The sequence below is a fragment of the Dinoponera quadriceps genome, unplaced genomic scaffold (assembly GCF_001313825.1).
Source record: "Dinoponera quadriceps isolate SergipeBrazil2010 unplaced genomic scaffold, ASM131382v1 scaffold1070, whole genome shotgun sequence".
Lineage (NCBI taxonomy): Eukaryota > Metazoa > Arthropoda > Insecta > Hymenoptera > Formicidae > Dinoponera > Dinoponera quadriceps.
Genome location: NW_014555341.1, coordinates 1599382 through 1626156, shown reverse-complemented (window position 1 = coordinate 1626156; position 26775 = coordinate 1599382). Strand labels below are relative to the sequence as shown.

Genomic DNA, 26775 nt, shown 5'->3' with positions numbered 1-26775 from the left:
AGATTGAGGATCACGCATGCGAAGCCCAGTGACTCCGGAAACTACAGTTGCGTTCCTACGGTGGCGGAGAGAGCGAGTGTCAACGTGCACGTGATCAATGGTAAGTCCATCAGAAATGCCATAACTGATCCACGCGACAAGATAATCCTTGTACACACGTCGATCACTTATCCCCGGGGCTCCTGCGCGATACACCCGGTCTTTATTTATCACAGTGCATTAACCCTTTCACGCATGGCATATCCCTTTGCTTGACGATTTAATCTTCTCGCGCGCGTGCCTACAGGAAATTAAAATTAAAGCGACGCTGCTCTCTGTGGTGCAAAATTCGAGACGAACGCACGTAGAGAAAGAATTCGCAATAGGAACTAAGCTAGGGAAAGCTAATTTCATTGCTACCGCAGCTAAATTTATTAGCTGTTCGAACTAAAACTTCACAGCGAACAACATGATTGTACCTTGCAGCAAATTATTTTATATATTTAATTTCTAATAGTTAATATCGTTACTGCAGCTAAATTTATTAGCTGCAAGCAGTAATGACATTCGCTGTTCCTATTCGCTTCTCAACTACAACAGCTAGATTTTAGCTTTTATGGCTAATTCTTCCTCTGCGTGCAATTTCGTTCGCGACCGTTGCAGTCGAGAATCTTAATCAAACATGACCTCTCGCCCTGCATTACGACCGAATCCATTTCTGCGTCGGTGTCTTTTCTTTTTACCACCCGATCTGATTAATATGGCAAACGGCTCCTTTATCGTTGCAGACATTTTATCTCACGTGTGTTGGCGAATCTATTTTGCATTATGAACGAGTGCGTTGCTCGCGGAGAGTCATGAATTTGCAACAAACATGTATAATCACATTACAAGAACAGTCGGGGATTTTATCTCGCGGCCTGTGCGAAAGCGCGTGATTTAACGCGCAGTGTGTAATTAATAATTAGTAAATGTCGACTTACTGTCCGACATAGTCAACGTTTTTAACTGCCGTTTTTTCCGTCCGCCTTATGATCGTCTGATAACGTATAAAAATAGCCCAATATCGCCAAAGGCGGCGCGCGTTTTCCGGGGACGAGTCCGGCATGAAAAAGCGTAATATCGTCGGAGGAGGAACACTCGCGAAGATGAAAGGCGAGACGTGCTGCGGGCCGTTTGAAAGGCGGATGGTCCCCCGGTGGCCTCGCAATCGATCGAACTTGAATTAGAGTCGACCATGAGAAAATCTCGACCGCCTACTCTCGGCTTCTCGGGCGTCGCCGGCAAAATGACAATCAATCATAGACGTAAGTATCCGGGGGAATGTCGAGTGTGGTCTTTCGCTGTGTGCTTCGTCGGACTCAGGATCGGACAGCGACAAGGAGAAAAAAAGAGATTCATGAAGGAAGATCGCTTGACACATTTTTCGGAATGGGAATGGCCGCTCGTCCGTCGAACAGTCCGATTAACGTCCGCCGAAGAGGTATCGTAAATAGAAGAGCCCGGGCTCACGGGGAGATCGCGATGGTACGCCAGTAATTTGCAGGAAGGCTGGAGGACGGGCGGGCAACGACTACGCTCGATGTGCCGTTTTACCGCCGACCATTACCTTCCTTTTGTTAAGCCGGCTACGGCAAAACGTAATTCAATTCCTCGCCGAGGTTCGACCCATCGTCCCCGCGTCCACCCACCTTTTCAACGATGGACTTCTCATCCGACTGAATTCCCGGAGGGAGTCGGGCTCCCTCTTGCATCCCGAGGCACGTATCGTGCGTGCAGATATTTTTCTATAACGAGCCTCCGACTTGCTCGTGATTACTTTGTGGCTCTTATTGTAAATTTGAGGAAGGACGGAACTCTCCGGGGCGAAATTTGTACGCTGCGCCGCAACGCCGCGTCGCCGGCTGCATTTCAAACGAACAGCCTTAAGTAACGGCAACGGGGTCAATTTTGTGGACGGCTACATCGGGATTATGGCCCGCTGATGACAAAAATGAAAGAGTACACCGCGGGAATCTCACATCGTCGCTTCTTAAAGGCCCGGTAACGGGATCGCGAGTAGAAAGTGTAACGATTCTCGATTGTTACTGAGTAAAGCGAATAAAGCGAAGAGAGCGAGATCGTGGGTGAAGGCACGGGCGATTTCATACATTCCGCTGCGAATGTATGCGCGGCTTACACATGGCAATCAGGAATTTCCAGCATCGCCAAGTCGTTAAACAAGCATATTTCAACCGGCGCATCTCGGAATCGTCGAAACAATGTAGCGCGCGTGTTTTACATTAATGGAAGCGTAATTAATGCGTCGACATCTTTGTGGTCCGAGTTGCGATACCGGAGATATAATAATAAACCGTTTTACCGCCTAGGCATAGCCGCTGTTTAGTCGGGTCTTCCTTGTAGCGAGTGGCTCGCCATGCAACGACGGTTTCTCGTTTCCGCAATTCTCAATCGATTTCGATCGCTCTCCGGGCGATATTTTAGCGCGGGCTGACGCAGAAGGTCCCGAAACCTACCTTCGGTTAGAGAGAAAAATACCCAAATTCCCCGCTAGCGTTAAAAGTGTAAATTAAAGCAGATGAATTTGCAGAATTTTCCATTGCGCCTCGCCCGAGGCACTTTCACGGGCTTCTATTTGAGAATCGCTGTTTTGTATGCCTCGGTATGCATGCAATTTTCCATATTCCGCATGGCGCAGAATGAGCTCTTAGATGCACGTGCGCATTTTGCGGAATCCGACTGCTCGTGAAAAAAGAGAGGATAAAAGAAAAATAATCCTTCCTTGTGCGGACAAGGCCTTTCTTGTCCATGGGTGAATTATACGCGCACGTTTGAGTTTTTACAGAACATTTGCTTGCATGCACTCGTACAATGAAAATTTTTATCGTGCAATTTTCACCGCTGTTAAACGCTTTATGATAACACGACAGCGTCTGTCCGTCTCGATCGATTTGCGGCGCTAGGATTCGCCATAAAATTCCATCCTACTCAAACTTGCAATAAAGGATAAAGCACTTAACCGAAATAATATTTTCATTATGTAACTATTGTGCGTGGAAACTAGATTTTAATGAACTCGCGACATCTACGGTGCCTATTACGCCCATAATTTATTTTAACGCTCCTGAGTAGTCACTGTGACTGTTTAATGACATCAGAAGTGAGAAAACGCATGCCAAGATTTCCTGCGTTATACTTTCAAATAAAAAAATATATCCATAAAATGACACTTGTAATCGATTTAGCACACTTGCAAAGTTATCCGAACATTTTCCTTTTACTCGGAAAATCAATAAATAGTTGTAAAATTAACATTGACAAAATTAAGAAAAAGAGGTTAAAAAAAAATGTCAAGCTAATTTCGTGACTATTTATTGATTGTTCGAGTAAACATTTGGACAATTTTACAAATGTGCTCAAGAGCCTTAACATACACTTATTTATCAATATAAACTTATAACAATGTAAAAGAAATAGCTCTAGTTAGTTTCAATAGAAATTTAGCTCTCAGAAAGTCCCGAATGTCAATGATTTATGTAGCGTTACATTGGTCCTTTTATATAATGATTTTACATCTATCAGGTGCGCGAAAATCTTAAAGACCGTCTACAATATGACTGCATTCTACTATTCACTGCCAGTACTGAAATTGAATGGGTATATATAACATAAACTATAGATTTTAGTACTAGCGGCGGTAAATGTCGCAACGCAGGCAATAGCTATAAAGTATACAGTAAGACGTAAGGTAATTGGCCAAATACAGTTAATTATTCTTGGAAATTCAGGAAGAATCCAATTGATCCCGGTTATATGGCTATTGTAGACGATCCTTTAGCTTTCTGACGGCTGTTTATTTCAACTCGTTACGACCACTGGAAGCGAAAATATCAATGTTTGTGTAGAGCGGTGCGCCACCTTATCCTGGTCCATGTACGACGTCGGTAGAACCGTACGAGATGCCGTTACGCGTTGGTGGAAACGACGGTCGCGTTCCACAGTCGCATTCCCCGCCACAATTCTAGGAATGCCGCATGCAGTATCTGCTTACCTCTTCCGAAATCGCGGCCTTGCCCCCACCATCGCTGTGTTATGTAAACACAGCTGGCGACCACGAAGCCACGTGCTCGCTACCCACGTGCTCGCTACCCTCGAGCCGCATTCAGAGGGTGCCATCGTCCGCTATCATATATATGGAGCATTCACGGGGCCCGTAAATTCCCGAACGAATCGTCGTAGAGGTGAGGGATAAAAAGTAAGCTACCCAGATAGCACAGAGATTTAAAAAAAAATTCACTTGTAAGTCATCAGTTCTGAATTCTTTTTGCGGGTGAAAATGAACTCAGAATTGGCGACATACAAATGAATTCTTTTTGAACTCTCTGCGCTATGTAGGTAGGTTATTGTTCGCGAATTCCTGAAGCTGTATATTTCTTATCATTTCCAAATTGATTGCACTAGGTACTTTAAGAATTCAACGATTGTAATGTCGCTTTAATATAAACGGACATCACTTCGAACATGATTCTTATCACGTGAGAAACATTGTCTTAATCCTTTATTTAATGTCGAATGATTTTGTACTATAGATCGTTGAAATCGTATGTACATCCGTTAGTACATTAAGGATAAGAAAGTATAGCATAGTATCTAAAAAAATGGAGGTGATTTTGAAATCTCCAAAGCGCCTCCACCCACAGAAAAATTGTTATTAGCATATTATGACCCTCTTGATACTACACACACACACACAATTTCGTAATTAAAATATTCTCATATCTTTAAAAATAGCGAAATGCAGATGGACAAAGTTATTGCCCAACTCAGTATATGTGGAGACGTTTTTAATTAACAGACAGAATTTAAAGAATGTTCGAACAGTTGTAAATAAAAGAAATAATAGAAGCAATAAATTCACGATCTTTCGGTAATGCGACAGCTACTTCGGATGTACAATAAATAATTACATGGAACGTGCTTCTTTGCAAGTTTCAGCCCGTACATCTCGATCTTACGCGAAATGTTAGCAAGTACTTGCTGGGAAACTTTAATTTACAGTTAAAAAGTCGTCGCCATTAGGAAGGAAGCACATTTTACCGTTCATTTAAAGCAACGATCGCAACTTCGCGAACTGCGAAGCACTCTGGGTTTTGTATCCTTCGCAGAGACCCGAGTTTCGTTTATTCGTTAGAAGATATTGCTTTTCTTCCCCCCGTTCGTATCATGAGAAACGCATGTGCGCGTTTAACGATTTTTGCGTAAAAGCGCCAATTGCCGCCCGAACAGCGCGAAATACCAATTATATGGAAATTGACGAGCGAAGCCGCTCGTCGCGCTGAATAATTCGCGAATTTATTTGAACGGTTATAAGGTGCGCCCTGAATGCAAACGCGACCGCAATACGCTCTGACGGAACGTATCCAATAAATAGATGCGGCTAGAATACTACGCGCGCTACAAGAGGGAAATCGCGCGCGGTTATTATTATCTCAACGGCGATTTTCTTTTTTATCGGACATCGCTGGTCTTCTCGGACGAGGTCGCGGTCACCGTGAATATAGTTGTCGCCGGGGAAGCTCGTTCTAATTCTACTCGTTATAGAGGTACGAGCAAGAATTTAACTTCGCTCTTCTAAATGACGAAAGGGCGAAAGTCTCTCGCTCGAGCTACGAATCTATTTCGGTATTACATTGCGGCATAAAAACGCGTGGAAATTGTAACTCTATCTCGATTATACACGAAGCGATAGATTGGCAAACGATTGTGAAACTTTCGGATAATAATAGCGCGATAATAATATCCATCTCCCAGCGGAGTCGTGCGATTGTGTGCGATCGATTTTTGGTTGATAATTTCCAGCGACGCGAAAGTTAATTACTTTAAGCGGAGCCGTTTAAAGCCGACCCTCGGTTATGGCGTAAAATTCTTTAATTACTCGCCGGGGCGACGTCAGCGGATAGGCAAATCGACAGAGTTTCGTTTGGCGGACTTGTGCGAGAAAATTCCACGACTACACACACATACGCGAGAGTCGATCGTCACCGGATCGCCAACATCGATCCATCGATAGGCGTTGCACAGCAGCCAGCGCTTCCGCCCTGAACCCATCGAACGACCTTAATGCATCGTTCGTTCCGTTCCGTGTAATTTCGATATCGATCGGTTACGGCCGCACCAAATGCGCGGCGTTTTAACGAGACGCGCGAATGGGAAATGCAAGTAAATTCGATTCGTGCTGGGCCAGGAGATTAACGCGCGCGATCGATCCGATTTTTGCTCTCTCGATGCGGCAACCGAGTCTTATTTACGAACGCTGACGCGCGACGAGCGGATCGTTAATTACTTGAATTATTATTGTTACGTCGACCCGATTACGTAGCACGTTACTGACGAAATTATTAGTGCGTTGATAATTAACTCGAGTTCTCGTGCAAGTCAAAGTTTCGGTTCTATGTCAACTTTGCAAATTCCGCCGAACTTGAAGGATTCACGGAGAATCTCCAGGTATAACACAATACAAGAGCTATTGTTTTCTGATGCTACAAATGGTTATTTCCCATGTCGAAATTTTGGTTTCATATTAACCTCACAAGCTCCGCCAAACTTGAATAACACCAAGCAAGCAGTATTATTTTACCTTAATGCAATAAATGATTACTTAGTGTCGTTTTGCCCACGTTGAATTGTCCTTAAAAAGACTTCTGAATTGTTTGACATTCAGTTATCTCGAAATACATGTAACAATTATATAAGAATGTGAAGTATATAAGAATATGAATTATATAAAAATATGAAAAAAATAGCAAATTTCATTTCTTCGTAAGCTCTTTATTATTAATCTTTTTTTTAATTTGATGTTGGAAGTGTACATATACATTTATTTTCTTTGCATCGATTTGGTAAATGCATATGAAATAGAACAGAAATTTGTTAACACGATAAATTTTATGCTGGCCCGGCAAAATCTGTCGGTTACTATGTAAACAGCAAAACAATTTGTTAAAATTCTAATTCGTTGGATTATTTTGTTAAATCTACAAATTATTTTGCTGCACGAACAAATCTGTAAATGTAAAAAAACACTGTTTTATTTGAACAACAAATGAATATGTTTTAAGGACAAGTTCACTCAGCAGAATTTTTTATCCTGACAGCAAAACTGTTTTTGTTCTAATTACGAATAATTCGCACGTTTTAAGTTATGCCAACTAAATTTTATCGCTGTCGCGACGAATATGCAGCAGCAACGAAATGACTGCGCTATAGCAGCAAAATTATTTTTCTTCGTGCACTACCGTGCCGCTTGATACATTTAGAAATATATGATGTATCGCTGCTGGCATTCTGGCATCCTGCAACTCCCGTCCAGGCTTTCCGATCTAGAGATTAATGTGGAGCCAAAATTTCAATTCGAGCTCGCACGTGTGAGGAAAAGTGATTTTTATTCACGTCATTTATCACGACTCGCGAGTAAGGGAGATCACGTCACAAGACGATTTTTACTTTTTCCTTTCTTTCTATATACATATACATATAAAACAACTTCAACGCACGTATAATTTCTTTCGGGACACGTGATATAATTAAACGGAGTTTCGGGCGCTACACCATGCTTTAACGCCGAGCGAACCGTAACCGCTGCGTTAACTCTCGTAAATTTGGATTAATTCGGATTATGTGGATTCACGCGCCCAAAATGCGCGCAGCTCGTCTCTAACCGGCAAACTTAACGCGAGTATTTTGTGAGATCGGCCGTCGTGCACGATCGACCGCTTCGTACTTAGCGCGCGATAGCCGACTAATTGTATTGATCGTCGTTAATCGTGCTTGCGATTAACGGTGGAAAATCCTTCCGACGAAAAAAGAAAATCCTTCCAACGAAAAAAGATTCGTTAACCGACTGTACGCTTTTTTACAAGTTCGGAGGACTCGAACACATTAGTAGATCAAGAAAGGAAATAATGCACGTACGAACTAATCGTATAACAAAATACTTTAAGAGATAAATAGGGATTCCAATGTTTTATAATATATTAATTTACTCTCCGAGAAGCTTCGTAAGTACGTCTGCATTCGGTTCATACTCGCTATAACCATTTTCTATAAACGCTCCTATGGTTCAAGTGCCGCGAGCCTTATGGTCTATTAAAATCACATAATAGGTAAACGACCTCTAATTGTAAGTATTGCCGCTATCTACAGTTTGAGAACTCTTGGATCACGACCGCCACTAATTACGTACACCACATCGAATCGAGGCTATAATAGGTTTTCCACAATTCGCTTGCGCTTCGTGTAACAAACGCCCACCGTGGGCTCTGCACCGGCATAATGCGACCCCAGAGCAGCCGCATCTTGAATAGTAATGACTTTTGTAATTGGAACTTCGTCCCGTTGAAGACCCGCTGGCCGAACGAATAAACGTAGCGGGCGATATCATTGCGAGTTTGGTTGTATCGTGTGTCAAAAATTCAGAGCGTCGTGACATCCGAATCTAATTGAAAGTAGTGATTACAGTCAGAGAAAAAGAATGATAATTCTGCGGATTTTCTGAGGCGATTTCTCTCTCGATGAACGTCATAATACATTATTCGAACTTTCGAAGTTTAAGTAGGTAACGTGTAATTTAATTTTCAATTAATTCTGGAAAATTAATTTCAATTAATCCTTGAAAATACTTATTATAAAACAGATTTCATTCGGCTCCTTAAAGAAATTGTTAGAGATAATTTTAGTTATTTACTATTATCTGTTATTCATTAAGGATCAACAAGTCGAGACTAATAATACTCTGATTTCTGATATCTGTTGGTTCTTTCTTTTTCAGAGAGAAATAGATCTGCTTAATGCCGCTATTGCAATTAAATACAAAAGAGTTGGAGCGTCATATCCGCTCGTATTTCAGTTGGAAAGGTATCGTTTGTTGACCAAAGGTTTCACAATTGAAACAAAATACGATAATTTCGAAGTGACCTGTAAATAAAGCCTACGCTGTTAACGTGCGGTTTAACGAATCAGCATTACGTGTTCACGCCGCGTGGACTACATTCGAAGCACAGTGATGTCCGAGCGATAGTACGATCTCCCGCGCATTCTACCCGATAAACTAAAGTCCCAGCCGCAAACGACTGTCAAAGTCGTGTGGTGACGACGTACACTTGTCACCGAGGCGGGTTGTTACTGTGTTTATACCGCGTTGTACAAAGTTACTGATACGATCGTTTCCACTAATTATCCGCACGTGATAACTAGTAACCGCAGGTGATCATGTGGCGATAATGCATCAAGCGTCTCTGAACCGATAGTTTCGCGTAAATATAGGAAATTACGAACAATCTACTGTGGATCGATTGTGGAAATGATGAAGTTCTGTAGTAGATAAAGTATTTTTTATCGCTATCTTATTCATCCTGATAAGATCGGTGGAAAAAGAAGATATTAGAAAACTTGCAGGAGGAAGAGATACCTTCTTTGAAACCGGACACGGACGAAAAATATTTCGTTGGCACATTTCACGGTTATTATGCGGATAGCAAAAAGATTTGTTGTATGGACGAAATAATTTTGCTGTTGCAGCAAAACGTTCGGTTGGTATAATTAAATTATTCTGCTGCCCTAGCAATTAATACTCGTAACAGATCTTTTCGCTGTTTCAAACAAATCTCTTTGCCATACGTATTAATTGAGAAATTTGCTGCGCCAGCAAAATATTGTTTCCCGTGGAGGATTTTCAGGACGCACACTTTCGGAAGAGAATTTTTTCTCTCTTATGTTTTTTTTATTATTTATACACTTTTATATTTATAGTTTTCTTATTATACACAAAATGTATTTAATTAGACGAAAGGTGAAGGAGTCAGTCGCGCGTTAATTCAAATGATATTTCGACCCGCGTGAAATACGTAATCAATATTTCAAGAATAACAAAAATACTATTTTTAGTAATTTGACCGCGACTCCGTCAACTTGATACAATTAAGCGTTACCGTGCTGAATCAAGCATCTCGAATTACTGTAATTGATACCTGTGAGGATCACCGGCGCAACTTAATAATAATATGACGTCGCGTCTGCAAACGGACGCACAGCCGAGAAGTATACGTAAACGTGCTGTTAATAACATTTTCGAAATCTCGACGGTGGAACCCCGGCTCGCCAACAAGTCGGCGCCTCAGAACGGTCGCTAATTTCTTCGGCTAATTAATTTATCGCGCGGCCTCCTCGTTTTAGGTTCCGTCGTTCCGTAATTTAGCGCGCGCGCTCGCGCACACACAGTACGTCCGTTTTCGCCGGACGTCTTTCATACGCTACGCTTCCCGCACCGCGTATGTAAATGCGAATTAACACCACAGAACGCGCACGGATCAGACCGTGGCCCGGCTAATGGGATTTCGCGTTTGCAAACGCGAAAGCGGCTGCACGATGATTCATAATGATCCTTCGGCGCAGATTAGTTTTTTCTGCCTTCTTCTTTCCCCCCTCTTTTTTTACGCGTCGCGCCCGCCCGCTCGCTCGTGCCCATAACAATTTGCGCACTTTTGTTTTGTGCCCGCGCATCGTGCGCCCAGGCCGCCGATAATTAGATCGCGTGATAAACGAGCGTTGCCTTCGTAGTTGTTCGCAGCGTTTGTAGCGTTATAATTAACCGGTGGACTCGCGAATACGATTAACAATGGAGAACGGGCGTAATCGACGTGTCTTCTTCTTGAATCCATTTCCCGGTAATTTTACCCCCCCCCCCCTCCCGGGCGAAAATAAGCCTCGTGGAGATGAGCGCGCGCGCACGAGTAACGCATCGTAGAAAATTAACGGAAAATTAATTCGCGTTCCAGCAACGAAATCTACGTCCGAACGAGGTAACGATTATTTTCCCCCTGTTACGCCGGATCTCCTCTCTTGCTCTTTCATTAGCGTCTTTCGCGCTTGGAATATTGAAACGAAGAGCAGACGTGCATACTTCGCTCGGCTTTCAACCGTAGGAAATGAGTTTCCGAAATTGAAAGCTCGCTCCGTCATTGTGAAACGCGATATGATAATAGTGACGTCTCCAAGCGCGGGTAATTATTTCCCATCGCGCTCTCGATATTCTAATAACCTCCATTCGTGCATCTTTTGTTTTTTCAATTCACACGATCTCGTCCGAGGTACGAGCAGTTCCGAGCGAGCCGTATGGCAATCCATGAAATTTCTGTTTCCAAAGGACACGAAATTTTCAGCCATTACGAGAGGGAAATTACGGCTATTACAATAATGACGCGTTTAACGAGGGAACAAAAGGGGCAGTCGCGCTTGCAACAGAGAAGCGAGCCGAGATATAGAGAGAAAAATCATCTTCCACGGAAGCGAATTATTTTAATTATTTCGAACCACTCTCGCGTATCGTTCCGACGCGTATCTCAACGACCGTTCCGGCGTGGAGGATATACGTGAGAATACGCAATCTATTTATTCGACGTTGTTGCACGCGGAAAAAGTTTTAATCGAAACGCCGGAATCGCAAATCGGAATCATCTCTCTCTCTCTCTCTCTCTTCTGTTTTCTTTTTTTTTGCTTGCATAATTTTTATTACACTCCCCACCCAGACCTGCGACATCCATTTATCTCGCCTTCTTGATTTATCTTTCTGCTTTAAAGCAAATTGATCGTATACCACGTAGACGAACCGGCTTATTGCGTGATGTAAAAAGTACGCTCGTTACTGTTAGAATTAACTGCGACGGCGTGCGCGAGATCGCAGGTTAATCGCAAGGTAACAGCCGCACCCAAGGTAATCGCGGCGTGTCGTACGGTCGCGAAACGCGGGACGAGTAACACAAAGCTTGCGAAGCTAAATCGCTAACATCGCATTATGAGGAGGAAATAGAGAGAGAGAGAATCGTACACGAAATAAAAGTAGATAAAGGTCAATAATGCAACGCAACATCCTTGAAGCACGCAATACCTCGGGTTTTAATGAATTCAACTTTAAAGCCGGAAACGCCCTGTATAGCCAGTTGCCGTGCTGCTTCCTCTCGAAGAACGAGCATATTTCGCGTAGCCAAACGATGCAGTCGTCGATCCTACTTGCTTTACCAATTTTATTTAAGTCCTGTTGCCTTTGTCCTGTGAGTCGTCGCGCTCTTCCGGTTATGCCTCGGAAAGAGAGAGAGAGAGAGAGAGAGAGAGACCTTTCACGAATACGGACTTTCCCGATGGCGCCTAAACGAATAGCGGTGTGTCGGTGGACGTTTCTCTGTGCTACGACACGGTGAACGTTCTCTTTGAGTCGTCGCAAAGCCCGGCAACGACGACGACGATACCGTCGAAGCGCTCGTGCATATACGAAAGTCGACCTCGGTGGAAAATCGCCTGGGATAACGTGCGCGCGAATATCATGGAGTTATTTAAAATTAGCGAGAATATTAATAGCAGTGCGGCGATATATTTTTAGTATGGATCAGAGATCGAGGTGTTACAGAAGTTGTGTATAAATTTTTGAGCAGCACGGATTTTTCTTTTTATTGTATTTGAAGTGAGAAAGAAAATTATAAATTAAAATTTTTTTTTTTTTCGGGAGAAAATCTAAGATTACAATCTTTTCCCGCTTGTGTTGTATTTTGTCGATTTCATTGTTTTTTGATTCAGTATGACAATTATATTATGTAAGTATAAAGGCACTTACTTTCCACATAATACCATTGTTAGGATGGAATAAAATTGCCTTTCTACGTGTTACATGTGCAGTAAGAAACATTTTGTACTTGTGTTAAAATCGGTTGATTAAAATTTCCGTATTAAATCTTTAATACAATACCCCTGTGTTAATTTAACATATGTTTATATTATTTCAACGCCTGTTGTTAAATAATATTGGACAGTGTAATTCAAACTGTTTGAAAAATAAACTCAAGGACTAGAATCTGGCTGATAGTATACGGAGATTAAAATGAGCCAGAATGAATCTCTACAATCGGCATTTTTTGCAAGTCAAAACGTGGCCATCTGATCGTTTCAATCGTGCCTCATCCCGATCTCACCAGGTGTGTCCCTCGCGCGAAGGCGAATTTTAATTTGCAGCAAAGCCCATCCTTCTTCACCTTCCTTTTACTCAAGCTCAAGTCCACGCACCCTATCACACTATCATTCAAGCATCTACCCGACGATGCGAGTCCTAAACGCTGTGCCGCTACAGTGTCTCTGCCGTCACCGCAGCTGCCGACGTCGTCACCGCCGCCACTCGCACCAGCGACGTGCGACACTCGACTTTCTCCCTCGCCGTATCCACGAGGCACTTCGCCAAGGCACTTCCTGCTGATCTCGCATGCCGCATCTCGCCGGAGCACGCCGGTGTATTCTATGCATCACGAGCGCCGCGAGCGTCGACGTTTAACCCTCCTGCCAAGTATTACGAGGATGTAACCCAGGGTCTCTTTTAACAATACTCTACTACCTGGTGGTCTCGCTTATGACAAATACGGGGGATATATACGCGTTGTATTTTCCTCCCACGCTTCAGACTCCGCGCAGATACGTCGAAGGGATATGACATTTTTTTGTAGTCGATGGAAGTTTAATGATATTCATTTTGCAAATTTTTACACTTACGTGGGCGCATTTATGCGTGAAAGTATATTGAAACAACGTTAAATTTGTATAGCCACCGAGACTTCATCTGTCGATGTTCATGAAATCTGCACAGAGCTTCTGTAATATTCGAACGTTAGAAATCGGCGCTGAGATCATTCCTGTGAGTATTCGTGTTAATTTTACGTAACTCTGGTTTCACCTGCGTGCGGTCGACTAACGAGAGCCGCGATTACATCACAACATAGTAAATAAATATCACCGGCGCGAATCAGGCGACGATGCAAAAGGGACGAATTTAAAGATAAAAGGCGCAAGCACTTACGATGGACACGGACTCGGCGGGGTATTTCAATGGTAATGCATTCGAAATATCGGGATGCGTCTCTCGAAATCCCGAAGCTACTTGTAACTCGAGACACATCTGCCTTTTGGATATCCAATATCCAGCAAGTACTCGAAGTACTTCCGATGTCAGAAGCGTCTCGAGGCCATCGCGTTGATCGAAACTCCCAGCTGACATATCGCCGCGGTCACTCAACAAAATATATTTATGCGAGATACATATCGCTTACTTTCCCCCGTGCCATAACAGGTAAAATACGAACTATTGTTAACAGCGCCGTTAAAAGGCATCTCTTGGCGACTCGAGTCTGACGGAAATATCGACCTCATACTCTTTTCCGCATTTTTCACCGAACAGGACGCTGCCCGTCGAAAGAAAGAGGGAGAGGAAGAGAGAGAGAGACGGGGAAGGGGGAGAAAGGGATTTTAGAAAATTAAAGAAGAACTTATATATTTTAGATAACATATGTCTTTTCCCTTCGAAGGATTTACTATAGAAAGGAAGTGATAAAAAATTAAGGACGTTGGAAGATCAGGAGCGCATTACAACGCGCTGTAAAAGTAACGTACAAACGATTAAGAGAGAGACTTTTCTTCGTCGGGTTTGAGTCAGATAAACGTTCCGCAGGGCTAAACATTATCTTTTAATCGCAGAAACGCGAAGCCGCGAAGTGAAGACCTTCATGAATATTCTTACGCAGAGATGAAACAACGGGGAACGCCGCAGAGGCGGAGAGAGAGAGAGAGAGAGAGAAGAATGTGTAAATGGAATAAAATTTTCATTTTGTTACCGGGCGAGTTTTATATGCGTGCACGCGCGCGCGCTCGCGTGAAGCGGAACCACGAAGAAACCGCGCGCCTCTCGCGACGAAATTTGTCTCGGAATGTACGCGCGTCTCGAAAAGCGTAGCACTCACTTAAGCAAATTTCCTTTCGTTTAATTAAAGTCTTATCCGCAACTAAGGTATGACGCCGCCGTCGCCGCAGCCGCGGGCACGTCGCGCTCTACATATTCCGCGCGGGAAACGAGATGTTTTCGTGGGAACTTCAAGAGGCTACTCGCGCGGTCGTGACAGTAATAACATTTTTCAGAAAATCTCGTAAAATAATCCTCAGGTGGAAATAATTATGCTCCCAACGTGTAATTCGACTAAATTGCGGTACGAAACGTTTCCCCGGATCTGCTTAGCTTCTACTTCTCCCCGCAAGAAAAAGGGAGAAACGGAGAGACATGGAAAAATTTAACTCAGATCTTGCAAAATTACTTTTCGGTCTTTACTCGTATTTTTACAGCTCTAATTTCACGCTATTGGAAATTATTAGTTGCGCGATTGTTCAATTAATTGCTACGCCATTTTATAATATAATTATTAGTTTCTATACCGGTGCAACCGACGCTGTCTTCGTCAAGGCCGAAGCGCCACTGTTGATAAATCCGCATTTTTAAGCATCCTCGAAACAGATAGGAGACGCTGATAAGACTTCCGGTTTCAATCCTGTCAATCCAGTAAGAGCATGTCTCTTTTACCGAGTTAAAATCGAGATAACGGTATCTAGGGAAATCGATAATGCAAGACATTGACTGGTGCTATGCTATCACGGCACAGAATATCGATGGTATCGTATCAGCTTTTATAACGTCGTGTCAACTGTGTTGTAACAAAACACAGAAATGCGGTGTGTATCACCGCCGCAAAAATGTGTATTCACAACGAGCTTCGGGTAAAACCCATAAATGTGCAGATTAAAGGCAATTTCGATGATTTTCCCCCTCTTTTTTTTTTTTATTTGGAAACTCGGTCGCTTTATGTCATTCACGCCGTACGGCTGAATTCGAACGGCGCGCTTTCGAAAAAAAAACCCCCGATCGCTCGCAAACATATTCGCCGGCCGATGGTCTCGCGAACGGACCATCGCGCCACGGGCTTTAACGTCCGGTTGTGATGCAACGTGCGCGCGGGCCGCTGCATTACCGAATGGAAAAGCTCCCTGCAGCTTCCCTCTCCTGCGAGAGATTCATTCGGCGCGCGAAATTGCACCGCGCACGAAACGGAACGGATCGCGACGATTTTATTACATGGCACTAAAATCTAGTAGATTACCTTTACAAAGTTACCGATCGAAACTGCTGCTCTTTACAACGCCGCGCACAGCGATGGACCGCTCTCTCCGCCGAAAATTCGGCCGTTCCCGTTGCGACATTAATTCCGCGCAATCCTGAGAAAACCCACCGACGCGTGCGCGCGATTCTCATTCCCTAAAGATTAAACTCCGAGACGATTTTCCGCTTGGAAATTGCACGCGATGTAATTTAAAGTAGAGAAGAAGGCTTCCTACTTACATTTCGCACAATAACTTTGTTAGCAATCAATATTTTCAATCGAAAACTTGGCGATTATATTTGTTAAAGTGTTGTTCAATCGACTCTAAATTGAAAGTTATGAAATATTTATTATTTGGGACGTTATTTATAAAAAAATATTGCGACGCTGCATAATGGATCGAAGAGAAACAGAGGATGGTAATGTAGTCCCCTACTAAAATAGATTTAAAACATTCGTTTTATTTAACCCTTTCGGTACGAGCACTCTGTCCGCAGTAACACTCTCGCTGTACGAGGCGACGCTCCGAAAATGTACACATAGTGCGTGGTCAGTCCTCTTTTGTATGAAGATTTTCCTAAGCGTTAAATGAGAACTGTGCTTAATCTAATACGTCAGTAAGATAGAATACTCTGTTACCAACTAAAGATGGCTCTTGTGCATACAGGTTGTCACATGAATGCCGGATATATCCGGCGCTCGTATCGAAAGGGTTAAAAAAAACACTGTAGCGTTATAAATTTATATATTTATTTAAAATAAATTTTTAGAAGGAACAACACAATAAATATAACTGTGAATTTTTAACGTAAGTAAAAGATAGGTACAAACTGTCAAAAGGTTAATTTCTACAAAATGAATAGATTTTTATATCGAACTTGAATTATTGACTTATCGAACAACTTCAACATGAAAACTTTGAAAAAGAGGCCACATCAAACCCATCTAAATGAGCAAAATGCCATGTTATTGTTTAATTTTATATAATTCGAAATGTATACAAGGGCCATAGAGAACACTACCTTCTTCTCTAATAATTAAATTTCTCTACAATTGTCAAGTATTCCGTGCAAAATTCAGAAAGGGATTAGTACAGTACGGGATTCTATAAAAAATTGCATGCGCAGCGAGCGAATTTTCATATCGAAGCGCGCATATAAGCTTGATTCGTCTTGACTCTCAAATCGCATCAGAGGGTTAATTTTGCAATTGCACTTGTGAACTCGTGCGTGTACAGTCGAGCCGGGGAAAAATTCTTCGCTTAACAAAAACGCGTTGATTCTCGCCACTGAGGTAATTTCGAGTCTTGTCTCTGAAATTACGCGGCGAGAGAGAGAGAGAAAGGATTCGGCGATCCGCCGGAATAGCCGAGACAAATTTAGCGAAAAATTGCGAACGGTTATGGCACGGGCAGCGGCGAGAAACTCGCTTCGGAAACTTCGACCTTCGCTAATTTCGCCGATGATCCCAGCGGAGTTCAAGCCGGCGTGTCGAAACTTTTGCCACGGAAAGGAGAGACGACCTTGCAGCTTCCGTTAATCGATTCCGAAGGTGTGTGGAATCTTCGAACTCTTGGAACACGCGTCGGGAGGGCCGTCGGTCGAAATCAAAGGGCATTACAAGACACGTTGGGTTCCCCGGACGTTGCAATCCTAAGGGAACAATCAAACGGAAGTGTAAAATACACGAATGTTTGTCCGAAGAAAAGAAACGGATATACTGGGTGTCTCTCTCGCTGAGTGGGACATCCGCCATATCTTGTAATTTAGGTCGATATTAATTAAAAAGTCCTCTATCATTTTGTAAACAATCACGTCAATTTTTTAGTCTATTAATATTATATTAATTAAAGAAGCCTTTATTTACACACGTGACCATTTTCAATAATTAATCAAAATTTTGCGTGGTTGTTTGGGAGAGGTTTTCTTTGTTCTTAGAGATAAATACCCATCCGGAAGAAGTTTGTTAATAGAAATTAATCGGGATGTAGCCCAAGTCTGTAGTGGCCCTAGATATGTATGTTCCAAAATAGTCCTGCCTTCGTTGGACCTAGATGTGGCCTAGAAAAGCAAATTTTAAGTGTAACTTTGTGAATAATCTCTAAATAGACACTGACGTGGATGCTATAACAAGATCTATGGCTCATAAAGCCCAGTCATAACTTAGTTGGATAGATTTACAAAGCTGATCATAAATTGTATTTATTAACGTTACATTCCTATCTATATAAGGCCTAGATAGAAGTGGGGGAAAATTATGTAGGGCTTTTATAGCGCCAGTTTTAAATTTTTATCCGGCTGTATACGTAAAATATTATTAGCCCGTTTGTGCGTGAAATTAACGAGCACGCGAACAACGAGACACGGCGCGCAAAAGAAACTATAAAACTGCGAGGAATTCCAATTACATGAACGACGTGCAGTCCGGCATTAAGGAACCGGCATTCGGCGGGCTCGCAGGGTCGCGTTAATTTCTCCGATCTCGGAATTTCGCCGACGAGGTCGCTCATATTATACGGGAATCGTGAGCCGGCAAATCCAGATACCCACGTATATCGTTGTTCGCATAATCGGTTCGGATGCAAAACGACGGCGGGCGTGACGAAGCGGTAAAGGGCGTGGGCGAAGTGGAAGGGCGAAATTCCGCATGGGATAATCGTCGTCAGCGGGAACGAGAACGGAAACGAGGGAACGAGCGAGTTCTCATAATATGATTGAGATTCGAGACGAAACCCCTCGTCACGAAGTTACCCGCGAATGTGTACGACTCGCGCAGGACTCTGCAGGACCTCCGGAACTCTCTTCTTCTTCTTCTTCTTTTTCTCCCCCTCTTTCTCTCTCTTTCTTTCTCTTCGAGGTGCCTCTCTACGTGCTCGCGTCTTGCCTGCTCGAGCCCCTGATTTGATTTCGATATTCCGCTCTTCACTCTCGCGGGAATTCGTCGGCATAGGCGTTTGCAGGTGGCTTCCACGATGGGAAAAGAAATTGTCTCTTTCTCTCTCCCCCTTTCTTTTCCTCGCTCCATGAAATTATGACGCTCTTTGTACGTCGTCGTTCCGCGGATCAAGGGTGAAATTAGACCTACTTGGCTTCCGTATGATAAATCAATATTTTCAATTAATAAAGTATTGAAGGCATCTGTGTCTTTATTTGTGGCGTAACTTACGTTATTAATGATTAAATATAACGTTGTCTTGTGTATTCTGTTTATCGTTTTTTTTTTTTTTCTTTATTTTAAACACGCATATCATGCAAACGCGATCTGAGTGTAAAGTAATAGACAGATGGCTCGATATAAGTTGATACCGATTTGTAATTACATCGCGGTGGGAAAATCATTCTCATCCTACAGACATTACGCGCCTTCTCTTCTGTGGAAATAAACAGAAACAAACGAAACACCATCGCATCTATCTAGCGCGCAAGAAAAAGTTTCCCGAAATACAGAGAGAGGATAAACTTCTCAGCCGCGGCTGCCGCCCGGTGCGTGCTCAGATCTCTTTAATGTTATCGCGACCCCTCTAATTTTTTTTTCACTTTTCCATTAAGAAAGTTCTAGATTTAATTCTTCGCTTTCCGAAAAAAAGACTAACGCGAGAGGAGGTCGGCCGGGGATAGCCGGGTAAAGTTTGCCTCTTCATTTTCTTCGCGGATGCTTTATTTAAATCTCCGCGCAACTTCGCTAATTTCCACCGGCCGTCGCTCAATAGTAGCTTATTTACTCGGCCTTGTTCTCGATATATAGCACCGATTTCCCAGGAGCATCCTCCGGCCGATGCGCATACAAACGCTGCCTAAAAAGCACCGTGCGTTAAAAAAGCAAAAGAAAGAGAGAGAGAGAGAGAGAGAGAGAGAGAGAGAAGAAAAAACGACGGATCGGAAACTTTCCCACCAAATCATTGATTCACTTCCGTGCGGTCAAGGGCGGAAACTCACGGTTAAGCTGATTATGGATAGACCGACCCGTCACCGCCGAAACATACTTACGTGGCGGATTAATTCGGCGAATTTGCAATCAATTTCTCCTCAGCGCCAGAGTTTTTGCTGGCAGAGATTCCATCATGAAAACGTTCTTCGAAGACGAAGTGATCCCGATGAGTCCCGATGGCGTGATTAATTAATGAGAGATCGCGCTTTTTAATCCGCATCTAAATTTACTTCGTGCAACGTTACATGATGAAATCGTCAGAAATCGATATCGCACCCGTTTCGCACACGAGCCATTTTATACGCGACGTTGTAACGTGTATACGATGTCTCGTCGGCCGACAGCCCGGGCATTTGTCTCCATGCGTTTCTAAATGTGGCGACACAAACGCGCCACCGAGCTGCCACCGAGGAGCCGGTGCGAATCCCGCTCGAGAACCGTGCGAGTCTTACATAACTCGCAGTTCCCGGACGTATATCTTGAAGCGAATTCTCTAACGACACGCGCGATGCACCCTGACGCCGCCGGGAACGAGCGACATTTCATTCCTTACGCTTCAGTATCCGATACGAATTTTCGACGGGAAAAATCAAAAATTCCCATTGACCGCCGTTACAAAGGGTCGACAATGTGAAAACCGGGTAACTCGCGTCAATATACGCGCGCATTGTCGCGTCAGGCCGAATCGAAGACTCGATGTTACAAAATGCCAAATTACTCCGATCCTATTCGCGTCCACTCGTTGGTCCCATTCATCCTGTTTCGCGATACCGGCCTTGTTCGAGCATCCAGCGTTTGCGTCATCGGTCGAGCAATAACGGCAGCAGCGGCTGGAATCTGTCCGGCGTTACTTCATTCCTGGAGAAATTTCGACGGGCTATCGATTTCCCGGAGACTTTTACCGACGCGGGCGTAGCCGCTAGCAAAATAGAGCGCGAACGCTGATACGCAACGAGAGTACGTGCCGTCACTGCGCCTGGGTATTCGCAACCAGCCAAGATCCTCTTGATTTATGGGATACTCGCAAGGAGTCAAGATCGTCTTGATTTATGGAACGTTTCAGCGGCAACTGCGCGAGCGCGTGCAGCGCCGACATTTACACGCGTCTTGGACCGGAAGCCAGTTATCGAGTAATAAAACACGCCTCTGCCATAAAATTTTGCGAAATAGCACCGTCGCTGCCGCGCGCGAACACACTCGCGCATTTACTTCCAAGTCGCCGGTCGATGAAAATCGCTGAAATGTTATTATTTCTCTCTTTCGCTCGATCGGACACGGTGCGTGAAGTCAATCGCCTTCGAGTATGCGACGCCAAGGTGGATAATGTCGAAGATTGTAAACGTGTGGAGAAAATATTTTCGACCTGAAAATTTCACTTAATGTCTACGCGGAGAAAATATTGTAGTAAAAATTAGCACAAAATTTTGTAATGCTGGACCATACCGGAATTATGATTGAAATTATGTGTGTCACAATCTTTAATGATGTGTACACATGATCATAATACATCAGTAAAGATTGCAACACACATCATAATTGGTTCAGCATTGCAAAATTTTATGGTGATTTTTATTACAATATTTTCTCCGTGAACATTGATACTCTAAAGTTTATATGAACTTCATTTGATTCTAGTTAACCTCCCAAATTAAAGTTATAGCTCTACATTTGACCTTAATATTTCGTAATGCCTACTTAAATACTCTGAAGTCTGCAGCAACCTCTTTTGATTCTATTTAACCTGCAGCTTCTATTTCAAGTCTGTAAATTTTATTTCGATAGTTTTCTGCTTCTACTGTGATAATTTTAAATTCTTTTTAACTTTTTATAATATAAGTAAATCCAATAAAGTAAATCAAAATTCTTCTTTTTTATTATTATTGCTTATTTTATTATTATTTTATTATTATTGTTATTATTGCAGTTTAAGAATTGTAAGAAGAATTCCCAATCATTAACTTAACATCATCAAGTTTTTGTTGATTTACAAGAATACCTACATACATTTCATTATTAATAATCATATAAACACAAGCTGCAACAATACTGTCAATAGGAATTAATTAAATATTATTTTTTATACATGACATTTATGTAAGGAAGTATTGCTATCAGATATAAAATTATCTTCTTGAATAATCAATAATGAATATCATTTTAATAAGCTTAGTAGAAGAGGTTAGGTTCAGAGGGTCCAGAGGGCTTTACGAAGCTTTGCTGAAGTTCTCTTTAGAACCTACAAATGGCATTTTGTGGCATGTGGGTTTTCTGTCCTTTAAAGACGCTTAGTAAGACTAAAATTTTCATATAAATTATATGTATAAATCTACATTGATCCGCCAGAGACTTACAGATGTTATAAAATTCGATCGAAAGTAGGTCTAAAATTCAGACTCAGTTTTTCGACTCTAGTTTTTCTGAAAGATGATCGTGTAGTTTTTAGTTTTTTCTTAAAGAAGAGAAGAAAGAAATGACGTGAGCAATCATTGAGCGGCGGAATATAGAGTTGAGAGAGGAGAATGTTGGGCGCAATTTTATTGAATATAATTTGACTTGAGGAAAGGTAGAGATAGAAAAGTGGATTTTGCAAAGCCGCGCGAAAAATTTAAATAATACGGAAACGTGTACTGCAGCCCGGGGTCCGTTCACTCGCGCGAAACAAAGCGAACGATATAACGACTGTGGTTGGAAGCGTGATGTTTTAGTAATTACTTGCGAACATACACAAGTTCTGTGAAAAGCGCACTCCCTCCGTTTTGCTAGCCATTGGTTCGCAGTGGTCGGAGTAAATATATACAAAGTTCAGCTTGATTCCGCAGTTCGCGACATAATGCAGGCGCAAGAAGGGAGTACCCCATTAAAAGCCCCGCTGGCGCCCCGCATCCTCTCACAGGGTGCACCGAGGGGAAAATTTGGAAACACGTTCTCCCGATGAACCTGAGCAGAAATCGCATAAGCGATAATGTTGATAAAAAGAGAGAGAGAGAGAGAGAGGAAGGGAAGGTAGAAAAAAACAAGTTTTAAAAGTTATAATAAGAAAAATCGCGCGAAGAACAAAAGCGAGGATAAAAAAGTATCTGGAACGCCAGAGAGATTAACATACTTTTGGACTAGTTTGTAACATTTTTCATACTATGTATACATATTATGTTCGTATTTTTGTTTCAAACGTTCCATGACCTTAATTTGAATTGATCTGGCCTCGACCATGCGACATTAACGAACAGATTGGATGGTAAGAGAGACCGGCCGTGCCGGTCGCCTTCCGGATGTTAAAGACGTTCTATTTCAATTTCAAATATCGCGGATCAGCGGCCGTCGGCTTGTTCGAACGTGAAACGATAATACCGCATCGGCTTGCCTCGCCGATGATCCGCAATTTGCATAATTCCCAGAGCGACTTAATTTCCGCCGTCTTAACCGCAACGGAACGAAAATTCTCCCCCAGCCGATACCACGCGAGAGATTTCTCGCGAGGATTGTAACTCTCGAAATTAATGCCGCGGATTAGAAAGCTATGCAATTATCGATCTCGCGTGTGTTGCCGCGGGTTTCAATATAACCTGTCGAAAACTCCGCGCTCGGGGAACTGAAATATCTTCCGCGCGAGCGAAATGAAAGGCGCGTGTCCAGCGCGTAGCAATAATTCGTGCTCCGGTAGCAAATTTATAATTGCACCGTAGATTTCGCGGTACTTTTCATCCGACATATCTTTCATTCGTGAAATCTGAAAAATGTCCGTAACATAAAGCGCGGAAATTTATCCAGCGCGAATAATAGTTTCTCTCTTTTTTTCTCTTTGGAGACGTCCGTTTAAATCGCGGACTCAATGGCGAGCATTCTTACTTACTCCGGGACTCGATTACTCGCACAGATTATGTTATGCGCGCAAATTACGTTATTGTTATTATCGTAAATCAACAATTGCAATGCTCGTATTAATCAGATAAATGCGAACGCACGATTAAATCAGCGGGGTTATTTGACGTACAAACCGTTATAACGCCCGAGCCGACGTATCTATCCATTATGCAATGCAGATTTTCGCGAGTTCTCAAAGTGCATTAACGGTGCTTATTGGGATGAATGGGTGCTAGTGTTAATATTAGCACAAATACAGTCCTGCATATCGTAATCCTGCGCTTACCATTTATGTTTACCGTGTAGCTCGCAAACGCACCATTACGAGCGTTACATTCACAGCTTTGAGCGACCCTTTACGAGTAAAATGTCCGACCTAATTAAAATTTACCTCTAACTTAATACTCTTTCTCTCCTCTCTCTCTCTCTTATTCCTCGTTTCAACATATATCTAAAATTATGCGGAACGATTATTCGACATTCGTCAGTTTTCGTATTAAACGTGTAAGATTTTCAAATGCAAATGAATTTTGAATCGAGAGATGTGATTTAAAATTTCACAAAATCAACTATTGAACATTAAAAGTGAGGATATCGTCGGCGGTGAATGGATCGGATATATTCTTTCTCAAATCTATTGAATGCACTTCGTTGAGATACGCTTTCCCGCCGCCGTTTTTTGCTTTCTCTGAAAAATACGCAATAGCACTGTAATTATAGAGACGAAAAAAATTCGGAATCGTCCCAGCGAGAAGACCAAAACTTTTACCACTTGTTTGTGCATCGTTCTATGTATATCTATGTAGAGCGAACGCTGTTTCGGATGCGATTCCGGTTTACTATGCGTGTTCATCGGCGCTGGGATTTCCTGTAAACGTGCACGCGCGCTCGCACATATGTGCGACAAATATATAAACGAACGTGCGCATACACGCGCGAAAAGAGAAAGAGAGAATTGTACGATTACGATTATCGCTGTGAAGGCGTCTACGTGTATTTATGATCGAATTAACCCGCGAAAAATATCAAATGCACCGGTGTAAATGCGGCCTCATAAATACACAGGCGAACGGTAATATGAAATCGCGACGCGAGATGACCGTGCGCGAAATCGCTCGTCGAGCCGATTTATGGACTTCTCTTCACTTATGGCACTTGTAAAAGTGCAGAGCTGATTTGAACTTTGGTCGGGCGATAGCGGCAGTCTCGGATAATATTACGCTATTACGTACATTTTTATTTACCGCACGGAAAAAAAAGAAAAACAGCTTCCGCAGCTAGAAACTAGCTCCGACAGTTAGTGAAAATTGGCGGTCCAGATAATATAACTGAAATTTGGTTAATTTGCCTAATTCGATTTCTCCATATATATATACTATGAGAGAAACTTCATAATTTGGTTGTGAAGTTTTTCTACGTAACCATTATGAAAATTAACAAAATATAATTAATATTATATTTAATAACGCATACTTTTGAGAAGATATTCTGAATCCGCTTTTCACAATTACGCTGTAATAATTTAGAATGTAAGATTTAGAGAATGAACATTAGTGAAATACATCACAACTGATGTATTTCACTAATATTCACCACTGACGGTTTATATCGTTATCAAATGTATCATACATGTATTAACAATTATATTGTGTTATTAAATATTAAAACAACTCTAATATATCATAATATATAATGTCATAACTGAAAACTAAACAGCAAATTATGTAATATAGGACGGAAAAATATTAAATCTCATAATTATTCTTTGATTTTATAGTAAATATGAAATCATAACTATTCTGTAACTAACAATATTGATATTATGACACTTATGAAAGGTTATAAATTTTAATATAAAATTCTTCAATTTATTATCAGAAACGCTATTTTTTTTAAGAACTTTTTTGACAATGTATGGAACTGTATGGAAATTGACTGTATGGAAATTTATCAAACATTCCCAAATATTTTCCCAATCAGAATCCGTAATTTTTGCAGAAAATCGGAATAGATCAGACCCTAGACAATTTTTTATGCGGATAATTTTTAGTTTCCACAGCTAAAAATTAGGTGTGGTAACTAAATTTCAGTTGTATTATATGGACAGGTACTTCTTTTTTTTCCGTGCACGAACGCTTTTATTGTCGAAACGCTCCACCGATCGTCGTTTTTTCCTTTGAGAAACGCGAAAACGCACTCCTCCCGATTTTCTTTCTTCCTCGGGGAAAGTTTGCTGAAAATATTTGCACTTTTGCGCGCTTGCATGCTTAACTTTTTCGGGCAGTGAGTATCGCGGCGCATCGATGCTGGAATACGTAATACCCTTTGACGTGGAATTACAACGTACGCGTGTGCCACGTCGATGGGATACTGATTTATTCTCATTCGCGTTCGGGTTTCCGGAATTACATGCGACAAAAACGGAAGATTGCGTTTTCTAATTTTAATGAAACGCACACACAACATATAATCGCGTTGCGCCGGCGCGTTTTAATTTACGCACGAACGGCGGATGCACGTGCCGCTTTATCGCATATACGTAGATGAAAAATAAATGGGAATTTGTTTCGCAAACGTTACTTGTTAATGCAAACGTATTCCTAATTCATTATCCACACCGTCACGCAGGCTCGCGATGTTTTAACGATGATTGAATCGGTACGTTTCAATTCGAAGAGAACGCGGAAAACCTTCCTCGAATCACGGATTACGCTCAAAATGCGGACGATCGAGAAATGAAGGATTTTCGGAGAGTTAAATTTCGAATGCGCGGGAAATAGTTCCACTTCAGATTTTCGCCAGGGCAAGAACAAGCTCGGAATTCATTTCAGTCGGACTCGGGACATCGCATCGACTTACCGCGACTAAGGCGAATGAAGAGAGTTCGCGGTCTCTCTCTCCTTATCTCCGCCCGTGAACGGTGGACGTCATTGGCCAGAAATAAAGGGAAAATTGCTTCGGAACAGCGAGACGGTCGATGTCATATGCGGCGCAAGGT

The 26775-nt window shown here is 42.3% G+C and overlaps 1 protein-coding gene across 1 annotated transcript in view; it reads left to right on the top strand.

The window, feature by feature from the left end:
- LOC106743947 (lachesin) overlaps positions 1 to 26775 on the top strand; it is a 349556-nt gene that overhangs the window by 307670 nt on the left and 15111 nt on the right. Inside the window, exon 5 of the mRNA XM_014618306.1 lies at positions 3 to 100. Coding sequence (XP_014473792.1) covers positions 3 to 100 — 98 coding nt within the window. The remainder of the gene's footprint in view (positions 1 to 2; positions 101 to 26775) is intronic.